At 44.4% G+C, this 26,917-nt stretch overlaps 1 protein-coding gene across 5 annotated transcripts in view; it reads right to left on the bottom strand.

Moving 5' to 3' along the window:
• The window catches only part of RPS6KC1 (ribosomal protein S6 kinase C1), a 546,019-nt gene that overhangs the window by 506,064 nt on the left and 13,038 nt on the right, over positions 1-26,917 (bottom strand). For all 5 annotated transcript variants that reach the window (XM_069233902.1, XM_069233905.1, XM_069233903.1 and 2 more), the window contains exon 2: positions 25,359-25,394. In XM_069233902.1, coding sequence (XP_069090003.1) covers positions 25,359-25,394 — 36 coding nt within the window. The remainder of the gene's footprint in view (positions 1-25,358; positions 25,395-26,917) is intronic.

The raw sequence follows: 26,917 nt of genomic DNA on the forward strand, positions 1-26,917 counted from the left end.
TCATTTGGGACTCCAGGAAATGTCCCAGGAGCAGACTTCGCGGAACATGACGCCTGGACTACTAAGCTTTCCGGAGTTGGATGTCGTGATAGAAAAACCGGATCTCCTGGTGCGCCCCTATGTCTCCTCGCCACTGCCCTGTTCACTGCAGGAGTTGTTACTGGCTTCTTCCATAAGTCTAATATAGGTTCAGTTAAAGCCTCATTGAAAGGCAGCAAAGGGTCAGCACTGGACGAAGAGGGATGTAGTACCTCTGTGAGCAGGTTAGTTTTCACCTCTGCCACAGACAAAGGCAAGTCCAGGAACTCTGCTGCCTTCCTTACCACTGTATGGAAGGAAGCGGCCTCTTCTGTAAACTCCCCCGGAGACGCAATGTCCCACTCCGGGGAAGTATCCAGACCACTTGCAGTGGCTAGACCCTGGAACTCATCTGAAGGCTCAATCTCTCCTTCCTCCAGCTGTCTATATTCCTCTTCCTCCAAAAGTCTTAATGCCTTCCTACAAGATTGAAGATGTGTCTCTAGGGCCGGCGTCGATAAAGAGTCCATTGACGCCGATGACTTCGAACCTCGAAAGGGCCCAGGAAGAGATGGATGACTCCTAGACTCACCGGACGCCGGGGCCGGCGCCGACACGGAGTCGAACGATGACCTTCTCGGAGTCGGTTGGCAGGAAGGCGATGGAGCCGGTCTGGATGGGGACATCAACGACGTCGGATGGCGCGGTGATGGAGTCGGTTGACGTGATGGAGGATCCACCGTCACAAGTGGTGAACTCCCACCAGGGGATACCCTCGGCACCGAACCGCCAGTCTCCGAAGGGCAAAAGGGCATGAATGGAGCTGCCTTGTACGGCGCCGGAGAGCCCAAATTAAACGCCAATGGCCCCGTGGGACCCGCCGGTGCACCAGCAGGGGCCATGGATTGGAACATGGCATACATTGCATTAAAAAATGCAGCCGGATCCGTCCCTGGAGCCGGGAAAGCCGGGTATTGTTGAGCAGAGGTCTGCTGTACATCAGGCTTCCGCGACGCCGGCGAAAATTGAGGGCTACGATGAACGACCTCAAAAACAGATGGTGCCGGCGACAACTCCGGACTCTCGGGTTGAGGCGTGACAGTAGGGCTCATCTCCCATGTCTTCTGGCGTCGAGAAGACCAAGACCTCAACCTCGATCGGCTCCGCTCCGAACGGCGCCGAGAGTCTTGACGGCGCCGAGAGTCAGGATGACGCCGCTTCTTATGCTTCTTGGGTGAAGCATGGGAGGAATCCTTTTTATGGCCCTTCTTCTTCGCTTTTGCTAAGAAAAGCTTCGCCTCACGCTCTTTCAGAGCTTTTGGATTCATGCTCTGGCACGAAGAGCATCCTTCCACATCATGCTCCGAACTAAGGCACCAAATACAATCCGAATGGGGTCGGTCACTGACATCCGACCCCCGCATTCTCTACACGGCTTGAAACCAGACTTTTTTGGAGGCGACACTGTAACCACCAAAAAGCGCTACAGTTATCAACGAGCCAGGAAGAAAAACCGTTGGCATCGAAGGCACGGAAAAAAGGAAAACTGACGTCAGTACGCTGATGAGGGCCTCTTATTGGCACGTTGACGTCAGAGAGAGTCACGTGGAGCCGTGCCATTATGACGTCCTCGTCGACGTGGACAGCTAGGAAGAAGACTTTCCTAGGAAGAAGACTTTCCGTCGGATGCTGACGCAAGGACAAATTCATAAGGTGAGGAATCCAAAGGTAGTTGTATCCATCAGAAAGGCAACTTTTTCTCGCTCTGTGTCTCCTGCTGTAAAAACATACTGTGTGAAAGCCCAGAGCGCTGCACTTTTTCGGGCAGTGGGTTGGGGGTTTGCTGATACTCATCAAATAGCTACAGCTGAAAATTGTTTTGCGAGACAGCTCCTTACGTGCCCAATTAGAACCTCCTTAACACCACTCTTTTATAATTTGGGCATTAAGCGATTTTCAAGCTTGGTAGTGCTAACACCTTTGAGGTACTGGGTCCGCCTATGGGTCACATCTGAAGTACACGAATATAGGGAGTCCCTGAAGGAATTGGCTAATATGCCCAATACCCTGACTTCGATTTGTTCATGACTGGTTTCAGAAACTGGACCTACAATGACTATGGGATGACCCTACTGCCATTAAAAAAGTTGATATTGATACTGTGAAGTCACAGTATTGTTTTGTTGTACAACGCAAGTTCTTACCTGCAGAACAACTCAGCGTTAACTAGCCAATTCCAAGAATTCAAAATCTTACTGTCATTTGAGTCCTATTTGGATAACATCACATCATCATTGGCAAAAAGTCTGTATGTTCATTTCCAATTTGGCTGCTTACCGCTGAGATCTTTTACCTTTGGCTGCAAGCATGACCTAACTTCTGCTTCTAACCTATGCCCAGCTTGTGAGACTGTTCCTGAGACTGAGGAGCACATTTTATTCTTTTGTCCAGTATATTTGAGCTATAAATGGAAATGGATCCGCCCTATTCGCCTGAATCTTGGTGTAACCGGTATCTTTTTGCTTACTGCAGTACCAGTTTTCAACATTTTGAAAACTGGTACTGCAGATTCAATTGTGTTTGCGGTTAGTAGCGATCTGATGACAGTGTGGCGTCAGTGCAAATCTGTATTATCTGTCATACCTTTAGAAATATGACATCTGTATTCCTGGGTAGATACCATGGGTTTTATGCACTTGTTTCTTTTTTAATTTGGCTGTAAATTGTGATTGTTTCTAAATTTAAACATAATGTATAATTTTTATATTTATGCACTTTATGGATGACTAACCTTTCCTTTAACCTTTGCACTTTATGCTGTTGTGTTTGTATGCTAACATTAGGGAACTTTGATTTTTTTATGCAAAGGTTGTTCTATATTTGCCTTGAAGTGCAAATGCTAAAAAATAAAATGTATTGATAGATTTTTGTTGTGTGATTTAATTGCTTTGTTTGTTGTAAGCAACCAATTAAAGTATCTTATGAATGAATGAGTCAGGCAAACTTATGTAACATCAAGAATAAAAAAGAGCCTAGAAGCCATTTTAAAGTATGGCAAAAGCTGAAATACACCAAAAAAGGCAAACAAAATAGAATAATTATTGCAATACTGATTATTAGTAAACAATATTATTAAAGAAAATATAAAGAATATTGCAAGAAAGTTTGGAAAAAGGTGAAAGTTCTATGAGTACATCAGCAAGCACATAAACGGGAGATATATATATATACAAGATGAAGAAAATGTTTCTAGTATAATTTTCACAGGACCTTTATTATTTGACATAGCAATTCATCAAACTATTGCTCAAGGATGGTGAAAATGGTTGAGATTTGAACATTTCTGAAAACTACATGTAAGAAACAGAATGATGACCAATCTAAACATGTATCACTTAACCTTGTAGGTGATGAAGTAAGTGGAGGATATATTTATTACATTCTGAAGCAGATAAAAATACATACAAAGGATTTATGAAATGTCTAAATGAAAGATTTAATTCACAAAGAAATTTAGACTTCAACATGGATTGTCAGAAAGATGATAAAATCATAGATGAATTTGAGACTAAATTAAGGAAGCTGGTCATGTTCTGCAAACTTGACAAGTTCAGTAAGGAAGAAGACACCCGGGTAAAAATTATTCAAGGATGTTATTCAGTAGAAAAAACTACTAGAAAAAACATATGACTTACAAACAATTCTTTGTATGGAACGAACGGAAGCTGAAGCTAAGAAACATGCCACTAATATGGAACAAGGAAGGATACAAAATATGGAACAAGTCAGACAATCAAAAAGGATAACAAAACTGATACAATTAAAAAAAGATATCAAAACTGAAAGAACAAACATTTCGAGAAAAGACCAACAAACATGTTACAGATGTGGACAACAATTCCCACATACTAATACATGCCCAGCATTAGGGCAGCAGTGTAAAGAATGTGAAAAAACATGGAAAAGGCAAACCAAAGAAAATGTTAAACATATCAGACAAATGGAAAGCTTGGAGTATGAATCCTCTGCAGATGAACATGATGAAGAACAATTATATATGACGACTGAAGAAAGTACAAATGAGCAAATTAATCTATTAAAAAAGGGAAACATAAAGAAAACGGCATCTGTTGATACACTTGTAGGAATTCAAAAGGTCCCCTTTGATCTTGACAGTGGGGCCACATGCAACATCATGTGTGTAACTGAATACCATAAAATGTGAGAGAAGTCATCACTTGCTCCTTCTAACATCAATGTGTTTAGTTTGGGAGCCAAACTACTTGTTGCATGTTTAGGAAAGTTTGAACAAAGCTTAACATATAAAAGTACCTCTCTGAAAGAAGAAGTAAATGTTCTAAAAGGGGACGTGGCAGGTCCTTGTTTACTAAGCAATGTCACTGCTCAACTAATAGGACTAGTCACCATGACATTTAGTGTCACAAAGATGCTTCTTATACTAAGAGAATTTCCTGCTTTGACTGAAGGTCTGGGAAAAATGAAAGATAAAACTATGACTCTGCACATAAATGAAATGGTGAAACACATGGCACAAATGCACAGGAGAGTTCAAATTCACATGAAAGGCAAAGTTAAAGCAGAGATAAAATGATTGCTTAAACAAGACATTATAGAACCAGCAACTGGTCCAAAGCCTTGGGTGTCCTCAATGGTAGGGGCACCAGAGAAGAATACAGATCAAATTTATATCTGTGTAGATATGATACAAATACAGCAATTGAAAGGGAAAGATACCCAGGACTACATTTGAATGACATGATTAGTGTTTTGAATGGAGCGCCATTTTGTTTTTCAAAACTAGACCTCTGCAAAGGATATCACCAATTAGAAATCGATGAGAGCTCAAGATATATCACAACTTTTTCTATGCAAATAGGGTTGTTCCTTTATGAAAAGCTCAACTTTGGGGTTTCTTCAGCTGCATAAATATTTCATAAAATCATAGAAAACATTATCAGACCTGTAAAAACTCAATGAAATACAGTGGTGACATCCTTGGAGTTATGAAAACTGGACTTACCCTAAATCCAGAAAAATGTGAAATTGGAAAGCCAGAGTTAACATTCTATGGTCACATATTTTCGAATAAAGGAATGAGACCAGATTCTAAGAAAGTGTCATCTTCAGAGTCCACAGCTACTTAAAAAGATATAACAGAGTTTTTTAGGAATGGCTCGTTATTGCTCTCTATATGAAGGACTACGTTATGATTAGATTACCTCTTCGAGAGTTAACAAAGAAAGAAAGAGCATTTGATTGGAATGACCACTGTGAATATGTATTACAAAAAAACAAATATTACATGGCTTCAGCAGCAAACTTGAAATATTTTGATTCAGATTTAAATACTGAATTAATAGTAGATGCTAGTCCTGTGGGATTAGGTGCTATTTTGGTGCAACACAAACCTGGCAAAGATACCCCTAGGTTTGTAGTATGGCATGCCAGCAAAAGTCTCACTGACATAGAAAAGAAATATTCACAGCCTGAAAAGACAGCGTGGCTCTCGTTTGGGCATGTGAACATCATCATGATTTCTTATTTGGTAAACCTTTTGCAATAGTCACAGACTATCAAGCACTGGTGACTTGTTTTCGGAAATCCGACACTAAAAATAGCTCTTTGTATCAAAAGATGGGGTAGAAGATTGATGGATTATGATTTTAAAATTGTTCACAAGCCTGAAAAAGAATATAACCAGCAGATTTTTTATCCAGAAATCCAATTGACTTGAATGAGAAACAAATTAACAAAGTCAAGGAATATGTGAATTTCGTAATAAAGTCAGTAGCTCCTGGTACAATTTCAGAAAAATAACTGATTCATGAATCCACCAAGGATAACAGTCTTGCAGAAGTAATGCAAATAATAACATTAAAAATAATGGAAACATATAAAAGCTATGACAAAATTTCAACCTTGCATAAGTAAAAGAGATGTGCTTGAATTTAAGAATGTACAGACTGAATTAACAATAACTCCTTCTGGTATCTATCTTATGGGAACAGGATAGTTATCCCGCACACTTTGCAAAAACGTGGGATTAATCTAGCGCATGAAAGTCAAAGAGGGATGTATGTGGCAAAAACATTATTGCGTGAAAAAGTGTGGTTCCTGAGACTTGACAGTCAAGTTGAATACATTGCACAAGCCTGTCATATTTGTCAATGCACAACGAAATAAATGTCGAAGAACTACACATGTATAAACTCCCAGATGCTGTATGGTCTGAACTAGCAAGTGATTTTTATGGGCTGTTGGATTCTGGACAATATCTGTTTGCTGTAACTGAAGAACATTCCAGATTTCTAATTGTGACAATGGTGTCATCCACATCTGTGTCTGTGGTGCTTCCTGTCTTGGATGAGATTTTTTCTACGTGGGGTCATGTTTTACATGAATATAGGAACACACCTCATGGATGAAAAGGAAAATGTCCATCAGAATTGATGTTATGCAAGCTAGATAAACACATTTACCACAGACTCTGTTAAAACCCCCTTAAGAACATGATCAGATTGCTGAAAGGGATGAAATGATGACAAGAAAAATGAAACAATAGGCAGATCACAGGAAAAATATTCAAGAAAGAGGTTATCAGACTGGAGATCCTGCATTAGTAAGACAAAATCAAACAAGAAAATCTGCAAGTAAGTTTCATCCAACACCACTGGAAGTAACACAAATAAGGGAGTCGGCGGTTACTGCACAGAATGAAAACAGAACAATTGCGAGGAACAAAGCACATTTAAAAAAGTTTATTACTCCAATTCAAAAACAGCAAAGTACAAAAGACACAAAGTGATTGTGACTCTCTTTGAAGAACAACAAGAGCACTTAGAAAACCACAAATACTTATTGGGCAATGTTAATGGATTGCACTATAGGCGCTCAATGTATCCCGCTGCGGTAGTGTTTTCAGACAGCCTTTCTCTGCTCGCTTACATTTTGGAACTTAGCCTTCTTTGAGATTGGGGTGGGACTACGTCCCCCAGACTGTCTAGGGGCAAGGCAGGGCAGGAGCAGGATCACACTACAAGACCTAGTCATAACCTACAGCACTATTGTTGTCAGACTCCGTCTCCGTGCCGCTTACATTTTGGGACTCAGTCTTCATCAAGCCTGAGCCCTCTTCGTTTCCTGCTGCAAGGGTGTTTCCAGACAGCGTTTTCTTGCCTGCTTAAATTTTTCGACTCAGTCTTCATCGAGCCTGGGGTGGGACTCTCCAGCGGCAAGGCAGGACAGGAGCAGAACAGCCTTATAAGCGCTCTTTGTATCCTGCTGCGTGGGTGTTTTCACACAGCGTTTGCCTGCCCGCTTACATTTTGGAACACAGCCTTAATCAAGGCTGGGGTGGGACTACGTCCCCTAGACTCTCAGGTGGCAAGGCAGGAGCGGGACAGCGCTATAAGAGCTCACTGTATCCTGCTGCGCAGAATGCGTGCAGGACGAGTGCAGGACATGCCCGTCATAGGCCAGAGAGGCTGGGCCATCCCCCTTGGTTCTCTTGTAAAGTGGTACTGTTTCTTTGTTTTTTTGTGCTGCTTTTTTTCTAATCTCTCAGTAAGCTCAATCTTTCAGGTAGGGAGATGGGGAAAAAAGCCCTTTTTAGGGTCGAGCCTGCGTTGCATGCGCTCGCGCATGCGTATCGCAGCAAGACTCTTTAGTATTTAGAAAAGGGCTCGGAGCCCTGTCAACATCACGTCAGTGTTTTTTATTGGTTCGTGGGCTTGCCTAATAAAATCTGCTTGCTTTCATTAGTTGGAGGCACGCATAAGTCATAAGTCATGTCTTTTCCGGTGGCTAGCCCTCCTCGAGCGCAGCGACCAAGTACAGAAAACATGCGAGGCTCGCTGTTTTCCATCGGGCTCGTGGACTTCTTTTTCTCTAATTTACGAGCGCATTCTCGCTTGGCAGAAGTCGAGCGCTTTACATAGTTAACTGCACTTTTTCCGGTTAGGTATATAAAAGCACTTTTGCCCAATCGGTGAAAAGTCGGGTTAGGAGTTTACAACGCTATCAGCTCTAACATGAGCAAACGCGAGACCCGATGCATTCCAAATGCTTGTTGGTGTTGCCGCTTCACATACTCCTACTGCTAAACTCACCTCCTTCAACTGAATGCTCAAGAGAGCAACCAGGGTTGTGAGCACAGAGATAGCACTCTCTGAGCGGCAGCAAGCTCTAAATTCAGGCTCTCCCCTCGGTCTCTCATTCCAGCTTTGAGTCCTTCGCAGTCTCAGATACAATCATTTCCCCACATCGAAGCTCATTGCCTGAATCCTCCCAGACCTCGCTGAGAGGCAGTAGGGAAGTTGGTGGGTCAAATGGCTTGGGTCTCGCTGCGTGCCCAGCTGCCAACTTGAAGCCCAAAAGGGGAGCCCGCTCTAAACAACCTGGTAAGGTCACGATGGGTGGGAGGGCCCCGGAGGCCCCCCCTTGTCCCACTTTTACCACCAATCCAAATGTCTTACAGATCAATCCAACCAGTGCAGTACACTAGTCTTCCCTGCACTGCTCTGTGTCTCCAGAGAAGGCTTCAAGCCACTCGTTGTGGGCCCTTTAAATGAGTTTGTGGCGATTTGCTCAGAGAAATTTAGGGATATTCTAAAGGTAGACCTAGCTCTCCTAGTGGCCCGACTTGGCATGTTAGATGCCAAATTAGAACCAAGGGCCCTGCCGCCCGGAGGTGTAGGAGACCCTCTGTAGAGCTCCCACTTTTGCAGACACATAGTGGGCCTAGTCCATCACCTTCCTTTCAATCCCTCGCCCGCCAACATCAAATAGCACTAGCTCAGCAGGTAATTCAGGGGGCAAACTAAAATCGCCAGTATGGCAGGCCAATCAACAAGGCGTGGAGGGGATCTCCTTATTAGCCATCACAGTAGTCTCCCCTCTAACTATTCCCAACTTCCCCCAGAGTGCACTCCATACCTAATTGTTTTGAGGAACGTTCCTGTATAACAGTCAAATATAAGCGAAGATCCTGAGACTCAGAAGAATAAAATAGTCCAATGGCTAAAATCAAATGCAAGGTGTTCTCAGGACGTATCCCAGGAAGTTCTATCTCTTAGAAGAGCACCTTGGCTTGGCTCTCATCCTAAAGACTGTGAGGGGGGATAGTGTGTTGGTGAACTTCAAGTACTCTCTTCTTGTTGAATTACTCTTAGGACGCTTGATGGTAAACACTGCTGGGCATATTGAGGCTCTCCCCTTAGGGTATTTTTACAGCCCCCCACCCCCAACCACCTCCACACACAGACTAGGGTTGGGTCCAGTTCTGACAGCAGAATGGGTATTTGTGGGAATACACCCTTTAAAATTTCTACCCAAAAGTTTTTGAACCCTTGTCATCCCTGGATGGTCAACACTGACAGTGACAAATGGTTATTTGATGCTCCCGGTCCCCCCGTGGCTAAGAGAGGCCATTAGAGAGTCCCTGACACTGCTTTATCTTCTGCTGATAGACGTACCCCTTTAAACTGCATTTCTGGTTACAATGCAGATTTTGTTGCCCCTAAGATTCCAGAATCTGCCACCTCTGGGTCTTCTTCAGTAGTGGGAACCTAGCAGGACGAACTAGGCATTGAGGTGTCAGTTTCTTTGAACTCAGCTACTAAGCAGCTGCACACTCTTCCAACAGTCTTGCCTGCTTCAGTGGAATCATTGCCACCATGTTCCACTTCCAATGTACCATCTACAGCCTGGAACATTCTATCTTGGAAAGTTAATGGTCTCAACTCTAAATTGGCAGACCCGGACTGGGGGACTTCTATTGATTCACTGGACATCTGTATGCTGCAGGAAACTTGGTGTGTCGAGCTAGTTCACAGATCTGGGTTTACCACTCTCTTTTCTCCAGCCATTTTTTGTGGGAGGGGACAGCCAGCGGGCGGAATAACTATGTGGGTCAAAAACTCACTAGCCCTTATTATTACAAGGCTTCATATAAATTTGTGAGATGTGATGGGGTGTCTCTTGCTGGGGGTGGGTCTTTATGTTATGTCTTCAATATTTACAACACTCCGGGTGAGGCCAATATGTTATCTAGTACACTGCATGCCTTTGAATATGCTATAGATTCCCTCCCACAGTACAACAGGGTAATCGCTGCTGGTAGTTTTAATGTCACCTTTGATCCTCTTGGCTCCATGCATTTTAAGTTAACTGAAGAGGAAGATGCTGTCTGGGGTGACCGCAGCTAGATGGGAGATGGTTTGCAAGGATCCAATGAATATAGCCCAGATTTATGGCCAGGTGGCGGACACTAGGGAAGCATTGGGTGCCAGTATTCACGTATTACTGACCACATGTCTATCATCAAGTGCCATGAAAAGTTGTTCAGGTCCCTTGATGGCCTGTTATGCAAGGGTGTGCACAGGGCTTCTGGGTGTGCACTAGCTATACTTGGTTCAGCAGCCACTGCAAGAAATCAAGATCTACCCTTATCCAGAGCCACACTCTCCCTGGCTAAATTAGAATGGGAATACACTTTGTGGGAGGATCTGGTTGCAGCTGTCAGGGTAGGGCACACCAGGTCATTCCGGGGGATAGTGGCTCACAGTAATTGCAATGCAGTTACCAGCATTGATTACAACATTTGACCCCAAATCTGGGTGGACCACTTCTTGAATATTTATACAGACAAGCCCACCTATGGGAAATAGAGAAATGGAATAGGTCACTCCTTGTCCCAGAAGAAGCTGTACCCATTTGTCCTTTGAGTTTAAGGATGTAGTGGAGGCAATTATGGCCCTTCCGGCATGCAAAGCACTAGGCTCTGATTCCATCCTCGGAGACCTTTCTAGGGCAGACCCCTTGATTTGGGCTGTGTACTGTCAGCTGCTCTTTTGCTCTCTCTTGGAAGGTGGTCCTAACCCTGGCTCTTGGCACTCTGCTGAGATAATACCCATTCACAAAAAAGGCAGCAAAGGCAATCCTGGGAATTATAGGCCCATCAGCCTTATTGATACCTCCAATGAACTCTTATCCTGCCTTATCCTGGAGCAGCTAATCGACTGGGTCAAGGAAAATTCCATCCTATCTGAGTTCCAGACGGGCTTCAAAAATTTGGTCAGCGCAAATGGATAAAATGTTCAGCTTTTTTTTTGCCTCTACTGGAAAACCATAACGCTCAACAAAGGCCACTTACTTGTATGTGGTTTTTGTCGACTTAAGATCAACCTTTTATTCTATTCCCCAGAGGCGAGATGGCTTATGGTAGGCCACGAAAGCAATGGTTAAAACCTTGTGCAACCTCCTGGGCTTTCGGCAATAAGTGCCTGAACTAGGCACTTTACGTTTTCACACCAGAGAGGTGATTGTGGTCGCAAGGACCACGTTTTTGCCTGATGTCTGGCTTTCCTGTATTCGTGAAGCCCAGTAATGAAGTTTTGATGTGGCCCTCCCGGCTTCTTTGATACCTTCTGACTTTACTAAGGTACTCTTTATCTGTATTTTTAGCGTATGTTGTTTTAATATCGCCAGGGGTTCTTCACTGTTCATTTTATTACTAACTTTATGGGGATTTTGCACTTCGTGCTGTTTTGTGTTTTTTTCTGTGCATCAACACTTTGTAAACTGTGATTAGTACACACTGTTTTTATCTTACATTTTAATGATTGTATCATGTTTTTATTGTCATATTTGTATTCTTTGATGCATGGTGTTTTATGAATTTTTATATCCGAAATAAACCACTTTGATGATGATGAGTAATATAGAATAGTATGTGGTCAAAAACAAGTATAGAATGTTAGGTTTTAAAAAAGAGGTTGTTGTTGGATGAGCATAGGTGGGGAGCAGAAGCTGAGGGAGCTGCTCCAGCATATCAAATAAATATGTGTGGCATCACAACTCAGGCTCTGAACTACACACAGCCAAGAAATTAGGTACATAATAGAAACAATTACATTCACTGCTAAAAAAAACATAGCTAAAATTGAGCTATGGTTGTGGGTCAAACACGAAAAACTACTGAAATTCACTGATGCACACAATACATGCCAAAATTTGTACCATCTATCAATGGTTCTGGGTCAAACACGCAAAACTACTGAAATTCACCAATGCACACAGCACATGCCAAAATCTGAAGTCTATTGTGTTCAAAACCCTAATTTGCCAATGGAACAGAAAAAAGAAAAATGTTATCAAGACACCAACATGGTAGAAGCACAAAGCACTGGGGCTGGTACAAAATCTCCAGCATCCTTGGGGGCCATGGTTTTTTGTATTCCTACCAGAGTGTCCAGACCAGGCATTTCAGAATAAAACAGACGATAAAAGAGTTTTACTCGTTTTACCCTGTTATGTTCTGGAAGGGTTTAAGCCCAGACCATCTGCCCCTAATTCTCCATCTCTTTGGATCCTGCCACAGTACCATCTAAAAGCTGTATCCTACTTTCTTTCTTAAGGACACCCCTCCATAGTTCGATAACAATCTGGTGGCTAGGAGGCAGCCTTTCCTGTGAGCCACACTTCAGCCTCAGATGGACCCAAAGACTCAACATGTTGTGGCTGAGAAGCAGCTGTTCCAGTGGCTTGTGTCCAGTGCCCCATAAGATGCTCCATGGATCTTCTGTCTAGCATCTGGTGTACTAGGGTGAGCTGTCTGTTTGCAAAAAGCCAATATCCTTAATGAATGTGATATTTTATGGGCATATTCAGTATTTTTGGCCAAACTATAGAGGCTAGAAATAATATAACTAATACATAGAAAGATACCTTTGTGTATAGTTTAAATGAGGCATACCAATGAAAGGCACTATTTCTCGAACTTCTGCATGGAGGCATAATGTATTTTGCAAAATATGCAGAGACTGCCATAAATATAAGGGAGGGTCATTTTACTAAAACACAAATTAGCAATGGAAAAATGCCATGCAATTTTCAAACAACACTATACACTAGTAGACATCAACAGGTTAAGTCAATAACGCTGTCTAAAGCTCCACCCACCACACCTTGTCAATAGTTCCAAAAGAGCCCCCCAAGCTCTAACAATCGAAAGTGTCAAAGTGACCCTGGCTCATGAGTGAGATCGTCATTCCATAATTTGATAAGGACAGATGCTACTCAGAGGTCAGGAAAGAAGTCATACTGACAACAATGTAGAGAGGAGATGGATCCTCTAGTTTTCTAGATTTAAATGGTGACACCTTTTTACACAGCCTCAAACAATCAAGAAAGTTGGATATTTAGATACTGATGCCACAGGGAAGTCTCTCAAAGATCTCCTGAGTTCAAAAGAGTAGTAACTCTGAGGGGAGGCCTTGGACTTTGGCCACTCCTCAGGGATCCCCTCCAGCATAATTCTACTATTTGAAAAAGCTTTTCCCGATTGCAGCACAATAATGTAAGGGGGGAGAGTGGTGAGTATGTAAACACCACCATTTTTTTCACATCACATACATTAAACATGAACTGGTAAGATGTGAGACAGACTAGAGAATTTGGGCAAAAATCCATAATCAATAACTAAAAGACCTACTGTTATATAAGCCGAAGGATAAAAGGAATTGGACATTCAAATACATGGTGTCGAAAGTTTGCCAAGATATTGAACCCTATCTGGTGATAGTTCACTGAGGAGTTGAGAGTACTGTACTTAAAATGCGAATAAAGGGGACACTGTGAAAAGGTGAGGAATTCCAACCTTCAACCTGTGACAGCCAAAAAGGTGAAATACATTTAAGTCCTCCTTTTTCTCCGACATATTGGATAAAATGTCTTATTGGTCTTTATGAGAATTCCCATGAGACCCTAATATAGGACCGTGTCAGGCCCGACATGCACATTGGCAGGGAACACAAGAACTCTGTAAATATGACTGAGAGCAGTGTGTTTTTTGCTTTAATACAATGCAAATAAAATGAATTTTAAGTACCGGCCGGGGCAAGGTACTGGGAGACCAACTCAAGGATAAGAAATGGAAAAAGACTGGTGCACTGGTAAAGAAGGTCTCCGGGAATGCTAGGTTTAAATTAATTAAATTTAATTATGTTCACCACACAGACCTCACACCCTTCAAGCTCAACAAAATCTATGCAGGATGGTCGACTGCATGTCCTCCTGTGGACAAGGGGGAGCTACATTCTTTGTGAGAAAAGGCCTCTTTTTGACATGGCTAGCCCCCACTTTTTGCCTGATGTTTGATGTAGCCTAGAAGTTTTAGTGCCCAGGGACCCTGGTAACCAGGGTCCCTGGGCCAGAGCTCTTTCCCTAAAACTGTTGTGATGCATTGGCACAATTGGATACACCCTTAACTACTACTTAGTCCCTAGTAAATGGGTACCTACGTGCCCTGGGCATGGGGTACTATGGGTAGGCCCCTGAGCACAGCAGCACTGATTGTGCCACCCTCTAGGGCCATGCATCCAGGTGCACCCAGCAATGCCATTGCAGGTTGAGTGTCCTGGTGCAAACCTAAAACAGAAACTCGACATGGCACACTGCCTGTGTGCCCTGTCCACCTTTCACTTCATTTACTATGGGTAAGACACCCCTCTGGCAGGCCTTACAGCCCTAAGGCAGGATGCTCCATATTATATGTGAGGGCATAGTTGCATGAGCAATATGCCCCCCTGTGTCCTTGCCAAACCTGGGACATAGTGAGTGAACAGAGCAGCCATTTCAGTACATGTGCTGGACACTGGTCTACACGAGTTTCCCAGCTAAATGATAGCCACTCTGAACCCTTGGTTGTGTGGTATCAAATAACTCAGAATAATAAATCCAAACTGGTACCAGTATTGGATTTATCCCTAAATGTACCCAGGGGTCACCTTAGATGTGCCCCCTGCAAAAGCTAACTATCCTGGCATGGTTGCTGACTGGTTCTATCCAGTCTGCCACCTCCATACAGCCAATATACAAACCTTGGGAGACAGCCCTGTCTCTCTGGTTTGTAAAACAATGCCCTTCATGGGTGGAGGAGCTAACACACCCTCCCTCAAGAATGTGCACTGCCCTGGCGGTGAGCTTCAAAGAGCTTACCACCCTTGAAACTCGACACACCCAGGTCTGCTGTTAGCAGCAGATGGCCTCCTCTGTTGCAAACCCCCACATTTGGTGGGAGCAAAGGCAGAAAACCACACAAAGGGTAGGAGGAGTGACCCCACATGGTATGCACCACCCCTAAGGTGTTGCCCACGAGGTGAACACTCCATTTAATTTTCCTCCATTTTAGATGGAAGGAAAATAGCCAATAAGGTTTAGGGAGGTGACCCTTCCCACAGGAAGTGGTCACTATAGTGGGTGTAGCCACCTAAAGATAAGTGTCCTATTGGAACAGGTTCCCCCTAAAATGCCCACTAAGTTCAGTATTTAGTGGGCATCCCTAGACCAAGAAACTAGATTTGAAGGACACAAAGAACACCAGCACAAAGAAAACCAAGGCACGAGAACTGTGGACCTTCTGCATCAAGAAAAGGTGCCCAATCCTGCCTGCTGCACCGAGGACCCGATAATCGCCGCTGCGGAGAACCTGGACACTGGACTGACCTCAAGAAACCCAGAGGACCTCCAGGCTTCACCAATCACCCAAGAACACCCTCCAGAGTGAAGGTACCACTCTGCAACAACCAAGGAAACAGCAACCCACTGAGGTTCACTTCACTGACCGACCACTAACTCCCGAACCGGAAGTCGCAGCCGGACCACCGACACACCGACAACCACAAGGACAAACCCTGCGAGTGTGCCAAGTTTGGTGGAACTGCGCCCGCCAGTGGCCGGACCATACTAATACCTTGGGCACTGGTCAGCTGATGTCAGACACCAGGAAAATTAGCTCGGCCAGAACTAAAAGGAAGCTCTAGTCAAGGGACTTCAGGAACATCCTGGACCTACCGCCAGAGTGCCCCTGTTGTCCTGTAAGCCCCCTTCAAAGAGACCTACCTCTGGATTCAAAGGGCACCTCTGTGCAGTCTCTGGCTCACCCATTCGCTCTGTCCTGTGCCCTGCAACAAAGAACCATCTGTGCCCCAAGGGTCCCTCACCCCTTGCAACCTCGACACTCCAAGGGGGCCCCTAGGCACCACCTTTAAACTTGCAAGAGCAGACCTTTTCCAAGTGCCCCCCCCCCCCCCTCAGTGGCACTGCACCGGCTCCAAGAGACATTCCGCCTCTGCTCCCGCCGGAACCAGGAGCCGCCCAAACTTCTCCAGCTGGCACAGCGTGCCTATCGATGACCTCGACCAACCTCCAAAAGCGGAACCTGGTAACGCAACTGTGTGATTTTATATGAATTTTTAAAGGTGTCTTCCTATTGATTCCTATAGTGCGGAATTACGCACAGAAGGCCTGCTATTATTAAAACTTCAAAAATACATATCTTCAAAAGTACTTAATGAATTTTGTTAATCTTGGTCTTAGTCTTAAAATGTATATAAGAATCTGAAGTATTTTTATAAATTTGTCTCGAATTATTCCTTTGAATGTGTGAGTTGCATGATTGATACTGTGAGTACAACAAACGCCTTGTACTTCTCCAAGATGAGCATAACTGCTCGACCAAGCTACAAAAAAAATTAGAGCATTGGGTGATCTAATGTTTACCTCTGGAAACCAATGTGTGGTTGCCTTGACCCCCGTACAGTGTGCTTAGTTTTGCACACTACCTAGAGGGCCAGCCTCCTACATTCTTTCACATGGCAATGCACTGTGGTGGGTACAGGGGTAATGGCTTGAAGTGGTGGAGCAGATCAGGCTGGCAACTGGGTCTGCTTTGGCTCCTCTTCCCAGACAGTGTTTACCTGGTAATCTGGGACATCCCAAACAAAGCAAAATGCAATATAAGTTATTACAGTTGTCACTTCTCCTGGCTATGAGATGGCTGGGAATAGTGTGACCCATGGTGGCCAGCTGGATGAAGGATGCCATTGCATTGGCATTAGCCGAGGAGGTACACCTTCAGCTCTCTCACAGAGATAAGGTACTCGTGGACCTGGAGATCTGGGGAGGGCAGATAGGTACCTTTGAGAAGGCAGTGAGTGATACAGGATGGGGAGCGAAGGTTGATATCTGAAGCACCCAGGGAGGCTCTTCTGTCACTATGGGCTGCTTCAAGGTAGGGTCACTAGGGGTTGCTAGGATCCAAAAGGGGAAACTCAGGTAGATCCACAGAAAACAAGCATTTGAAAAGCAATGGGTCTCGCATTTACTTGAGTTAGAGCTATTGGCATTATAAATTAATAACTGGACTTTTCTTATCACATACATTGAAACAAGGCTCAACTGTTAAAAAAAAAAAACATACATTCGAACATAAAGCATGGTGCCGAGCCGCGAGGACAAAGGATCATGGCTAGAATAAAAGGCAAAACGGAAACCAGATGAAGGAGGGACCATTACACGCTGTAACAGGAGGAAGCGTGATATAGTGTGCTGTCCAACAAAAATGTTCTCTTAGTGCAACCACAAGGGAGGGAACTAAGCACACAGAGGGAGGGACATTTAGCAAAATGCACCAATAAAGATGAAGCATTAGGACAAGCACAACAAATAACAAATGGCAAAAGTGGGTGTGGTTAAAAGTCCATATTCTATACAACTTGTCTTGCAGACAGTGCTGTGTGCTCCCAAGCTTGACCTAAAAATGGAGTACGAAAGACACAGCATTCAAGGGGATTGGAGGGCAAATGATATAATACAACGGGGGCATATACAGGAGAGTCGGCTGTCATATCGATTCCAATTTCATAGCGAATCCAGCATGCAATTGGCGCAGTCTTTTGTTGTATGTTTCTTATATTATGTATATACATAAAGAACTAAAAACAAATTCATTTTAAGGAGTCTATGCCACGGACATTATACGTTTACCAATGTATACTGTTTAAGACGTTAATGACACCCGCCAACCAAGGCTACCAAGTAGTTTTAAAAAAATCACTGCGAATATAACTGGGATGCGTGGAGTGTTGGAAAAATGTTTTGCGGACAGAAGCAGCTTAAACTCTAAAGAAAATCTACCGAGCAGCATCCTCCATAAGGAGCGGGTGTACAGTGCATTTTAGCTGGTTGAAAGAAAAGACGAAAGAAACTGTATAATAAAACATATCGAAAACCCCTATAAATGAGATAAAGAAACATGAAAAAGTTATGGTTGTGTAAGTCAAGTCTAAAAATTTAAAGACTCCAGATTCTTGTTATTATACGAAGATAAGAACTGCAGATCACTTCACTAGGTATAGAAAGGGGGATAACTAACTGCCTTGAACAACTATTTTGAATTTATGGAATAAGAGGGCGAAATAATAGCATTTAGGTGGAAAGACAACCCTTTCAGCACTGCTTAAAAAGGTTAATTTGAAAAAAAGTCAAAATTGCTAACTCTTGAGCTCTCTGCTGGTCATAAAATAGACTTTTCTCATCTCACACTTTGAAATCATTGTTACGTCCCTGTTGGGATATAGGGTCAGTCCACAGTGTTTGACTCAGCCTATGTGTCAACCATATTTCAAAGAAACATTCACTCAATTTATGCAGGTATTTGGTGTGTTTTGGGTTTCTAGGATGACGCTCCGACACGTAAAGGAAATGGTAGAAATTCATACTGAAATAATGCATTCTGATATTAATGTTGAAGGCTAAAAGAGCAAATAAATGTTAGGAGTGTGAAATACTTGTGGGGCGTCATATGATTCCAAAAAAGGAACTCAGGGCAACTGTATTAAGTTAGCAAGTGCTCAGGGATAAGGGCCAATTAATTCTTAGGTATAAATGAGTATTTTTCTAGAGAGGTTCAACATAGTCGGATCCAGGTCTGGGCTGAGTTAACCACCAAGTCTCCAAAAATAAGGAAAGGAGGAGTGAGTTGAGCATACATGTATGTTTTAAGGTGTGTACATTCGTGAATATCAAAGTTCACAGTCAACAGCTTTCTTATTTGCTTATGAATTCAAACATAAAGTTGGCAGCACCCCAAAGCATTTACAAATTCTCTCTGGAAAGAGAAAGAAGGTTGTTAGGATATGTCCGTTCTTCACATAACCAGTTCCAGACTAACTGGACAGCTCTCTTTTAACCCATAACCCCTCTCAGATGAGCGAGTCCCCTGTGCACTCCCAGCCCGCTTGCATGTACCCACCCTTTCCTTATGACCAGACATGATTCGATGCTGGTACAAAACAGCTGCAGTTTTAATTTACACAAAATTGGTCAAACATCACTGTTCAAAATCATAACACCAAACATTGTCCAATGTTCTTGTCCTCATTATTTGTGACTCATGTTCCACCGGTCACCTTTTTTTCCAGCACTTCCTAATAGTGCCCAGGGCGAATAGCCCCATTTCTGCAAGGATTTAGCACTTTCTGGGACTTCTAGGCTAAACCTTGCTGCAGAGTGTTGTGGGCAGGCCCTTTGCCTACCCACGACTGCAAGTGCTGTCACCCACTGCTGCACTTTTTCTTGGGCCCCTGAGTGGCCTGCCCCCTGTGCCCCTCTCGTGAGGCATCACAAGGTCACTCATGTGAGCAGCTCCTCCTTTGGCTATTGCACTACCCCTGCTGTCCCTTTGTGCTTTCTCCACCATACTGCCTGTGGTTCCATGACCTCAGGCAGCTCCCCCTCTGGCTCTCCTCCTGTCTACCTACTTGAAACCTAGCTGCTCCAACACCCCACCTATGCTAAGTATAAACAAACCCATACCTGCTCCCATCACGTGAACTCCATCTAGCTCATAATAGCCCTGTGTTTTGAGGTTGATGAGTCTATGCTTCACAAATACCCAACCATTTGAGTTACACATTGGACAGGGTAGTTTTCTTTTTCCTCCTGGACCTTTTCAATGCTGCGTTATGACCTGCTCCCCTCCACTTGAAGCGGGGTATGATCTCTGACTCAATTAACTCTGCTGGTCGAATGAGCCAAGCTACTGCCGTCAGTCCATTTATCTTTGCCCCAAGTATGTGCGTAATCTCCAGTTCAGGAAGGTCGTTACCCCCAGGTGCACTAATATAACTTCAGGCCTCCACTCCCGCTGCAGTGCTCGTTGCACTAGTGCGCCCAACGCATGCACGCTTGCTCATCAAGGATACTACTGTGCTGCGCAGCCACATTCCCTCGTAATCCTTTCACGCCGAAAGCATGCGACTCCCTGGCCTTTTAATTGTGGTGTCCTCTCTCGTGGGGCCCTGCTGATTGGGCCATTTGAATACAACCTGCCAATCTAGCCCACACATTTTCACAGGCTTCGGCCTCCCGCTTTCTGTCCCTAGTTAGGGGTTTGTTGTTGGCGCCTCAGTGGTCCAGCCCATGAGATTTGTCCTCCAACTCTCTTCTAGTCCTTCCAAATCTCTTTTAGGGATCTGAAGCAAACTTGTTTAGTGTGTGCTTGTTGAATCCTGAAACTTACTGGCTCAGTTACTGGCTCTAGGTCCTAAACATTTATCCCACTTCTCTCCTGGACCCTGCTCTAGGTACTATATTTGATATCATAATACTGAGACTTTTAACCATGTGACAAAGGTTGGACTACGCTAGCATTCATCATAAACATACTCAGACAGTGATAATACCCACTTGACACGAAGCAAGGTGAATGATTTCCACAGCTTGGCCCAGAATGGTATCTGAGCCCAAAAGGACAGTAGTAAAAAACATCAGATTGGGGCGTGGCTTGGGGCATCAGTATGGTGGTCGCACTCCAAGAGTGCTCCGGACCGGTCTGACATCTTCCAACATCGTTTGCAGTGTCCTGCTCTGCAACACCCTACTGGGGCTAGACACAACAGTGCCAACCCCCTGTACATCCTGGAGCCGGTTGGAGCAGCGGAATCCAGGGTCGCCGCCATCAAGACGGACTAGCGTGCCCTGCACCCAAGGCCCAAAATGGCGGATTAAGGCCTTGCGGAGCAGACAGGACCCTCCGCCCGAGGGGCCCGGAGTGCGGCAGGGAGGCGGCAGCGGCAGGGAGCGAGGAGAGGGTCGTGTCCCAGAGCCGGTGAGTGGGGACGGTGCAGAGGGCCTGGGCAGAGGGAGTTCTGGAGCTGCATGCACCATAGGGCTTGGGGGAGCAGTGGGACCTCCCCCAGCCCTTCTCTGCCTTTCCTTCCTCTGCCCCTGGTCGTTGTTCGTGGGTTCGGCCTCCACGGATCCAGCCGAACTGTGAACTCGGTGGTGGTCACGGGTGGGTCCCCCTGGCCCGTAGGCGATTGGGGTCTCGCTTGGGGTCCCCCACAGACTGGACAACAGCCAATACTGAGGCCGCTGCAGGGTCCCCGGTTAGAGGTAGGCCGGAAGGACGAGCCGGGGCCCCGAAGCCTGGGGTTCGGTAGGTACACCCCCGCGAGGGGCTCTGGTGGTGTGGACCCCCGGGGCAATACGACGTTGTGAGTGTTCCCCTTTTCCTCTTAACCCCAGGTTTGGATCCCAATGTAATATGCTTGTGCTGTACGGTTTTAACAGAGTATACCATGTTGGGTTCAGTAAGGGAGCCAGGGGGTTGGCAATACTACTCCATAGAAGTGCTTGACGAAGCAACAAGCCTGGAGGAGATCAATGCGGCGACTGCCTCACTGGTGGCAGCAAAACGCCAGGCCCAGACAGATACCTAGCAGAATACTATTGTAACATCATGGCCCCCCTTCGGTCTCATGTGCGGCGTACCACCCCATATTGCTTCTAAACACTGAAATAAAGATCTTTTCCAGCACTGTGGCTCAACACCTGCGCGGGTACTCCAATCGTTAATCCGCTTAACTAATGTGGCTTTATGCCCACGAGGAGCACGCGTCATTGTCTTAAGCGCTTACAGGTGTCCCTGGCGTATCGTCACCTTTTGCCCCTTCACTTAGTGCTGCTTCTTGTAGATTTTGAGAAGGCATTTGATAGCGTCGACTAGTCCTATTTGACCCAAGTGTTGAGAAAAGCAGGGATAGGCCCCAGATACCACAGCTTAGTGCAACTACTTTACTCTAGCCCGTCAGCACGGGACCAAGTGAATGGGGCATTGTCGTGTGTTTTGCCCATCGGGTGCAGGACCCGGCAAGGCTACCCTTTGTCCCCTCTGCTTTTCACGCTAGCAATTGAACCCTCGGCCGCGGATCCTGAGGTACAACCCCCTGATACAGGGATGGAGATGGCCTACCAGACACGAGGACTGCACTGCCCTATATGCAGATGATGTCCTCTTATACTTAGCTGATCCAGCTAGTAATGGGCCTCGCTACTTTCAACTCCTTGACCTTTTCGCGGAGGCATCGGAGCTGGTAATCAATCCTGGTCCCATTACATCTAGCGAGGGACACCTTTGACTGGCAGCAAGATAGTCACATCTGGCGGGTCAGCTTTCGCTACCTGGGCATCACTATTAACCAAGAACCTGAGCTGGCGTGGTCCCTTAATTTTACGCCTCTGACTTGCAAGGTCAAAGAGGATCTTAGTAGGTGGCAGACACTCCCCCTTAATGTCATAGGTAGGATCGCTCTATATAAAATGATGGTAGTGCCACAATTCCTTTACCTCCTTCAAAGCTTCCCCTATATGATCACGAGACACTGGTTCAATGAGATAGAGACAATGGCCAAGAGATTCTTGTGGCCCAACTTGCATGCCCGGTTGGCTTTTTCCACTTTCCAAAGAGGAATATATGAGGGGGGGCTGGAGATGTCGAAAATGCGCCTGTACTAACTTGCCTCCCAGCTGCTGGTGATTCACGACTGGTTTGGGAGTGGGTGGGCAGGCCCGGCATAGCAACTCAAACTCCTCACACTAGGGTTCCCCCGCATACTGTCGCAGCTATACCGTGCACCACAGCGGAGGTAACCCGATCAATATTTAGGGGATCGAGGGCTGCTCAACAATCCACGGGTTGGTGGTTTAAACTTACACAGCAGACTCCACTGTGGCAAGGCACATGATTGGGGGAGGTTGCTTCCCTGAAGGGATTAGGTAAATGGGACACCATTGGCATTACACTCTTAGGCGATGTCTGGAGAGGGTCTCATATGCTCCATTTCAAGATCTCCAACAATATTCCCTTCCAAATACCAAATTTCATAAATACCTGCAACTAAGACATGCACTGAAATTACATACCCCCCTGGGACATGGCAATACCTGAGTTTATTCTGATGGACGCTAAGGTTCTGATGGGAGCGCTGGGGAAGGGAGGAATATCCCAAATTTATCGTACCCTGAGCATTAACACACAGGAACCCATGGCCAGCCTGAGATCCCGGTGGGAGGGATGCTTGGGGCAGTTCGAGGACAAGGTTTGGCGTGATGCCATGATGGCGCCCAGTGTACTGACCGTGTCACCTCGGCTCCGCCTCATCCAAATATATTATTTACACTGCGCCTACTTCACCCCGGATAGCATGCATAAGGCGGGGCTCCGGGATGATTCCTGCTCCCCCCGTTGTGCCCAACCTCGACTGTGCAAAGCAAGACACCAAGGCCAAATACGTGAGAATGAGCTGCCAAATCAATAATATTGTCACGTACCACACCAATACGCACTCTAGAAACAATCTGATACAACCAGCACAAAATGCCATTCCCTACTGTGCACAAAATGCATCAAAATAGCATACAATGACTGTGACTCTCTTTACTCCACCAGCTGAACTGACAACGGACCACCCAATCTAGACTGAAAACAAAAAAGTCCATTGGCACAAAATAAAATACAAGTCTAAAAAAGAATGTTTACAACTCTCATGGGCTCACAATTTTTAAGGCAGAAAAAGTACAATCGTTGCTACTATCAGAAGAAAGGGCTGCCATGTGTACTGAATTTCTAGGATTTATTTTTTAACAGAAAGTAATTTTAATTACTTTAAGTTAATCCATACGCCACCGCGTAGGGCCTTTCGCCGTGCGCAACATGGGTTGGCCACAGGGCCTGCACCCAGCCCCCTATAAACTCCCAACCCTGTGCCACGGACAGCCGAAGGCAGTGCATGCTGTGGGTTGGCTGCATGGCCTAGCCTGCAGCCAACCCTCTATAACTACACAACTAGGCATGGCCTTTGGCCGTGTGGGTTGGCCACAGAGCCCTTAAAGCCCGACCTCCCCAGGGCTTTAAGTAAAATGATGCAGGGCGCAAGATATAGTTACTTGAAAGAACTCTAACTGCTGGATTTCTATGGTTTTGTACAAGTAAATTCAGAACCCAACTATAACGTCCCTGTAAACTTTGTTTTTTCAGTATATATCAGACAGACTCCTGCACTGTGTCAGATGGTGATAATCAGAATTCCAGCAAAGTATTGAAGGCTCTTACATGGTTAATGAAAGACACTGTTGGATCAATACAGGCGGTGTTTTTGCCTCATATAAATGAAATTTCACTAGGATTAAAGTTGTGCATTGCCCATGTGTAGTGTAATATGGGAAGCACACGGGCAGTGGTAATGCAGGGATCATACTCTTGTTTACACGTAATATAGGCACACACATTTGCACAATGCATAAGTAGGCAAGAGACTATTAACAGATACCAGGAGTTCAAAGCAAAGGACGTGCAATGCATCAACAGACATACAACTAATTATCAGAATGGCTACTTTCAAGCAGAGCATACATCTCAATGCAAAAGGTTCGCCATGCAGGTCTGAATTTAAACAGAATAACTCAATTTTATATAGTAAGAAACAGTAACACACTTGACTAGAGTCAACTGTTAATACTACTGGGTAGCCTTTGTAATTTAATCCACCTTTAAAGTATGTAACCTAAAAGATGTTTCAATCGGAAAAACTGAAGTTAAAGGACCCCCATAAAAAGTGCTTAAAGTATTATAGTTACGTTGAAGTTGCTGACATTTCTCATGTTCAGAGTTTTCCAAGAAAGATGAACCCTACAAAAGGTAAGTAAGGTATTCTATGTGAGGCATGGAAGAATACCTCAATAATTGTCTGGAAGGCCTGGAGTGGGACTATATTTTAATTTATTTTTCAGTAAAGTACTTCCTGTTCAGCCTTCACATTTACTTCATTGATGTACAATTACAACCACTTCTAGCGTTCATACATAAAGGAATACTCCAAGACACACAAACATGTTGATGTAATCTTCATAGTATTGACACAGGCAAAGAAATATATGGCCTGGTCACAATTCTGAATAGACAAAGCATGTCCCTCCTCCAAACTTTACTACTGCAAATTGACTAAGTTAAACGTAAATGACAGTACAGAGGAAAATACTTCCAGCATAGCAGAACTACATTTCTGTTGTGTAAGCCTGAACATAGGATATCGATTTAGAAATAAGGCTGATATCTAGTATGCCCCACAAAATGTCAAGGTGGGGCAACCACACATTTTGACACTGCAAACCAGAACATCAAGTATAAATAAGGCTACCTCTTGGACGTCATCCGGATTTCGTCTTGAAACAATCTGAAAAAATAAGAAAAATAGTTAGTAGTGGGTACAAACTAAAAACAGCAAAGAGACAAGATAGTACAAACTACGTGTCTCATAGGCAGTTACTTTTCTGACATAGCAGGACCACTTCTGAATAAAAGTACGAAAAAGAGGCCCACAGATGAACCATAAAAAGATACAGAAACGAAGAAAAATCAAGCCTGTAAATTTAGTGAATCATATACAACATCTGGACTCAGCAGCTGCAGCGCATGGCTCCAGCGTACAGGTGAAAGCCAAAACAGTTTTACTGCCACGACTGCTTTAATGCCAGTACTGGTGGCAGATGTTTCATGAATTTGAAAACGTCCTAAACTGAACATTTTAAGACATTAACACCAAAATAAATCACCAGAAACACTGATGTTTGAAACGATCCTATACATTTTCTATATTGAACTCTTCTGCTTCTTGAACTTGCTAATTGGTCTTGAAATATTTGGATAGTATGTAAGTAAAGGAGCTACGAGTCCAACAATTGGCATTTACAAGGACACTCATGATAAGACAGCCCATGTGGTGAAATCCCCACTTGGGAAGAATGTTCTTCTTAGGGAGATGTTTTAAGAACCCTACATGTCCCCAGTTGTCATCTAAAGACCGAGTGATTCCGTCAGCATTTAATTCTTTAACCTTCTAAGAAGGGAGCAATAATCTTAGGTGCAGGCAGAATAACCAATCACGAGTACCAGGATTTCAATAGTGGATACAATATATAACACACCACGGTGGGGGTTACAATTTACCACCAGGTGGTAATTCCCAAACTAGGAAACAATAACATTTACATACACCCCGAGACTGCTTTAGCTAATGAATTTGCAGCCCTCCTTGAAATCATAAATGTTATCACAATCTCTGTGTGTTAATTTTGAATTTAAGAAAAACACGTTTTCTGGCTAGAATGACGTTTCTTCACCACACGTTTTTGGAAGTCGGGCATGGCTAAGCTATCGCAGTTATGTAGAGTAAGGTGTTCCTAAGATGTCCTTCTGCTTTCCTTACAGGTGCTGTCTGGAGGTAATAAGGAGAGATCATCACATTTATTCTGAAAGTGAGGCACAATCACAAGCTCAATACCGCTTCTGTATGGCATAACTTTACAGTACAAAGTTTAGTAGATGTTTATTACTCTACAAAGTACACATACACTTAGGAAAGTAAACAACTGGCAAATTGTTCTAGAAGGCATTAAACAATGCAATGAGTTATCGACTTCGCAGAAGTGCTTATAACGTCATTGAGACTGAGCAAACAAAATCCTTAATCAGCATAAAGAAAGTGAGACAGTCACATGAAGTGCATTACGTTGGTAAAATGGGGAAGACCATGGGCCAAAGAGGGGGGAAGACCATGGGCCAAAGAGGAGGTAAGACAGAAGGACAATTGCTGGAAGCGGAGAAGACATTTAATGGGCTACAATATCTGCTTGGGACACTTTTTGGGCCACCAAAAGGAATGCAGAAGAAATAAGGTGACAGTATATGATGCTTTAA

The sequence above is a fragment of the Pleurodeles waltl genome, chromosome 5, assembly GCF_031143425.1.
Source record: "Pleurodeles waltl isolate 20211129_DDA chromosome 5, aPleWal1.hap1.20221129, whole genome shotgun sequence".
In the NCBI taxonomy this organism is placed as follows: Eukaryota; Metazoa; Chordata; class Amphibia; order Caudata; family Salamandridae; genus Pleurodeles; species Pleurodeles waltl.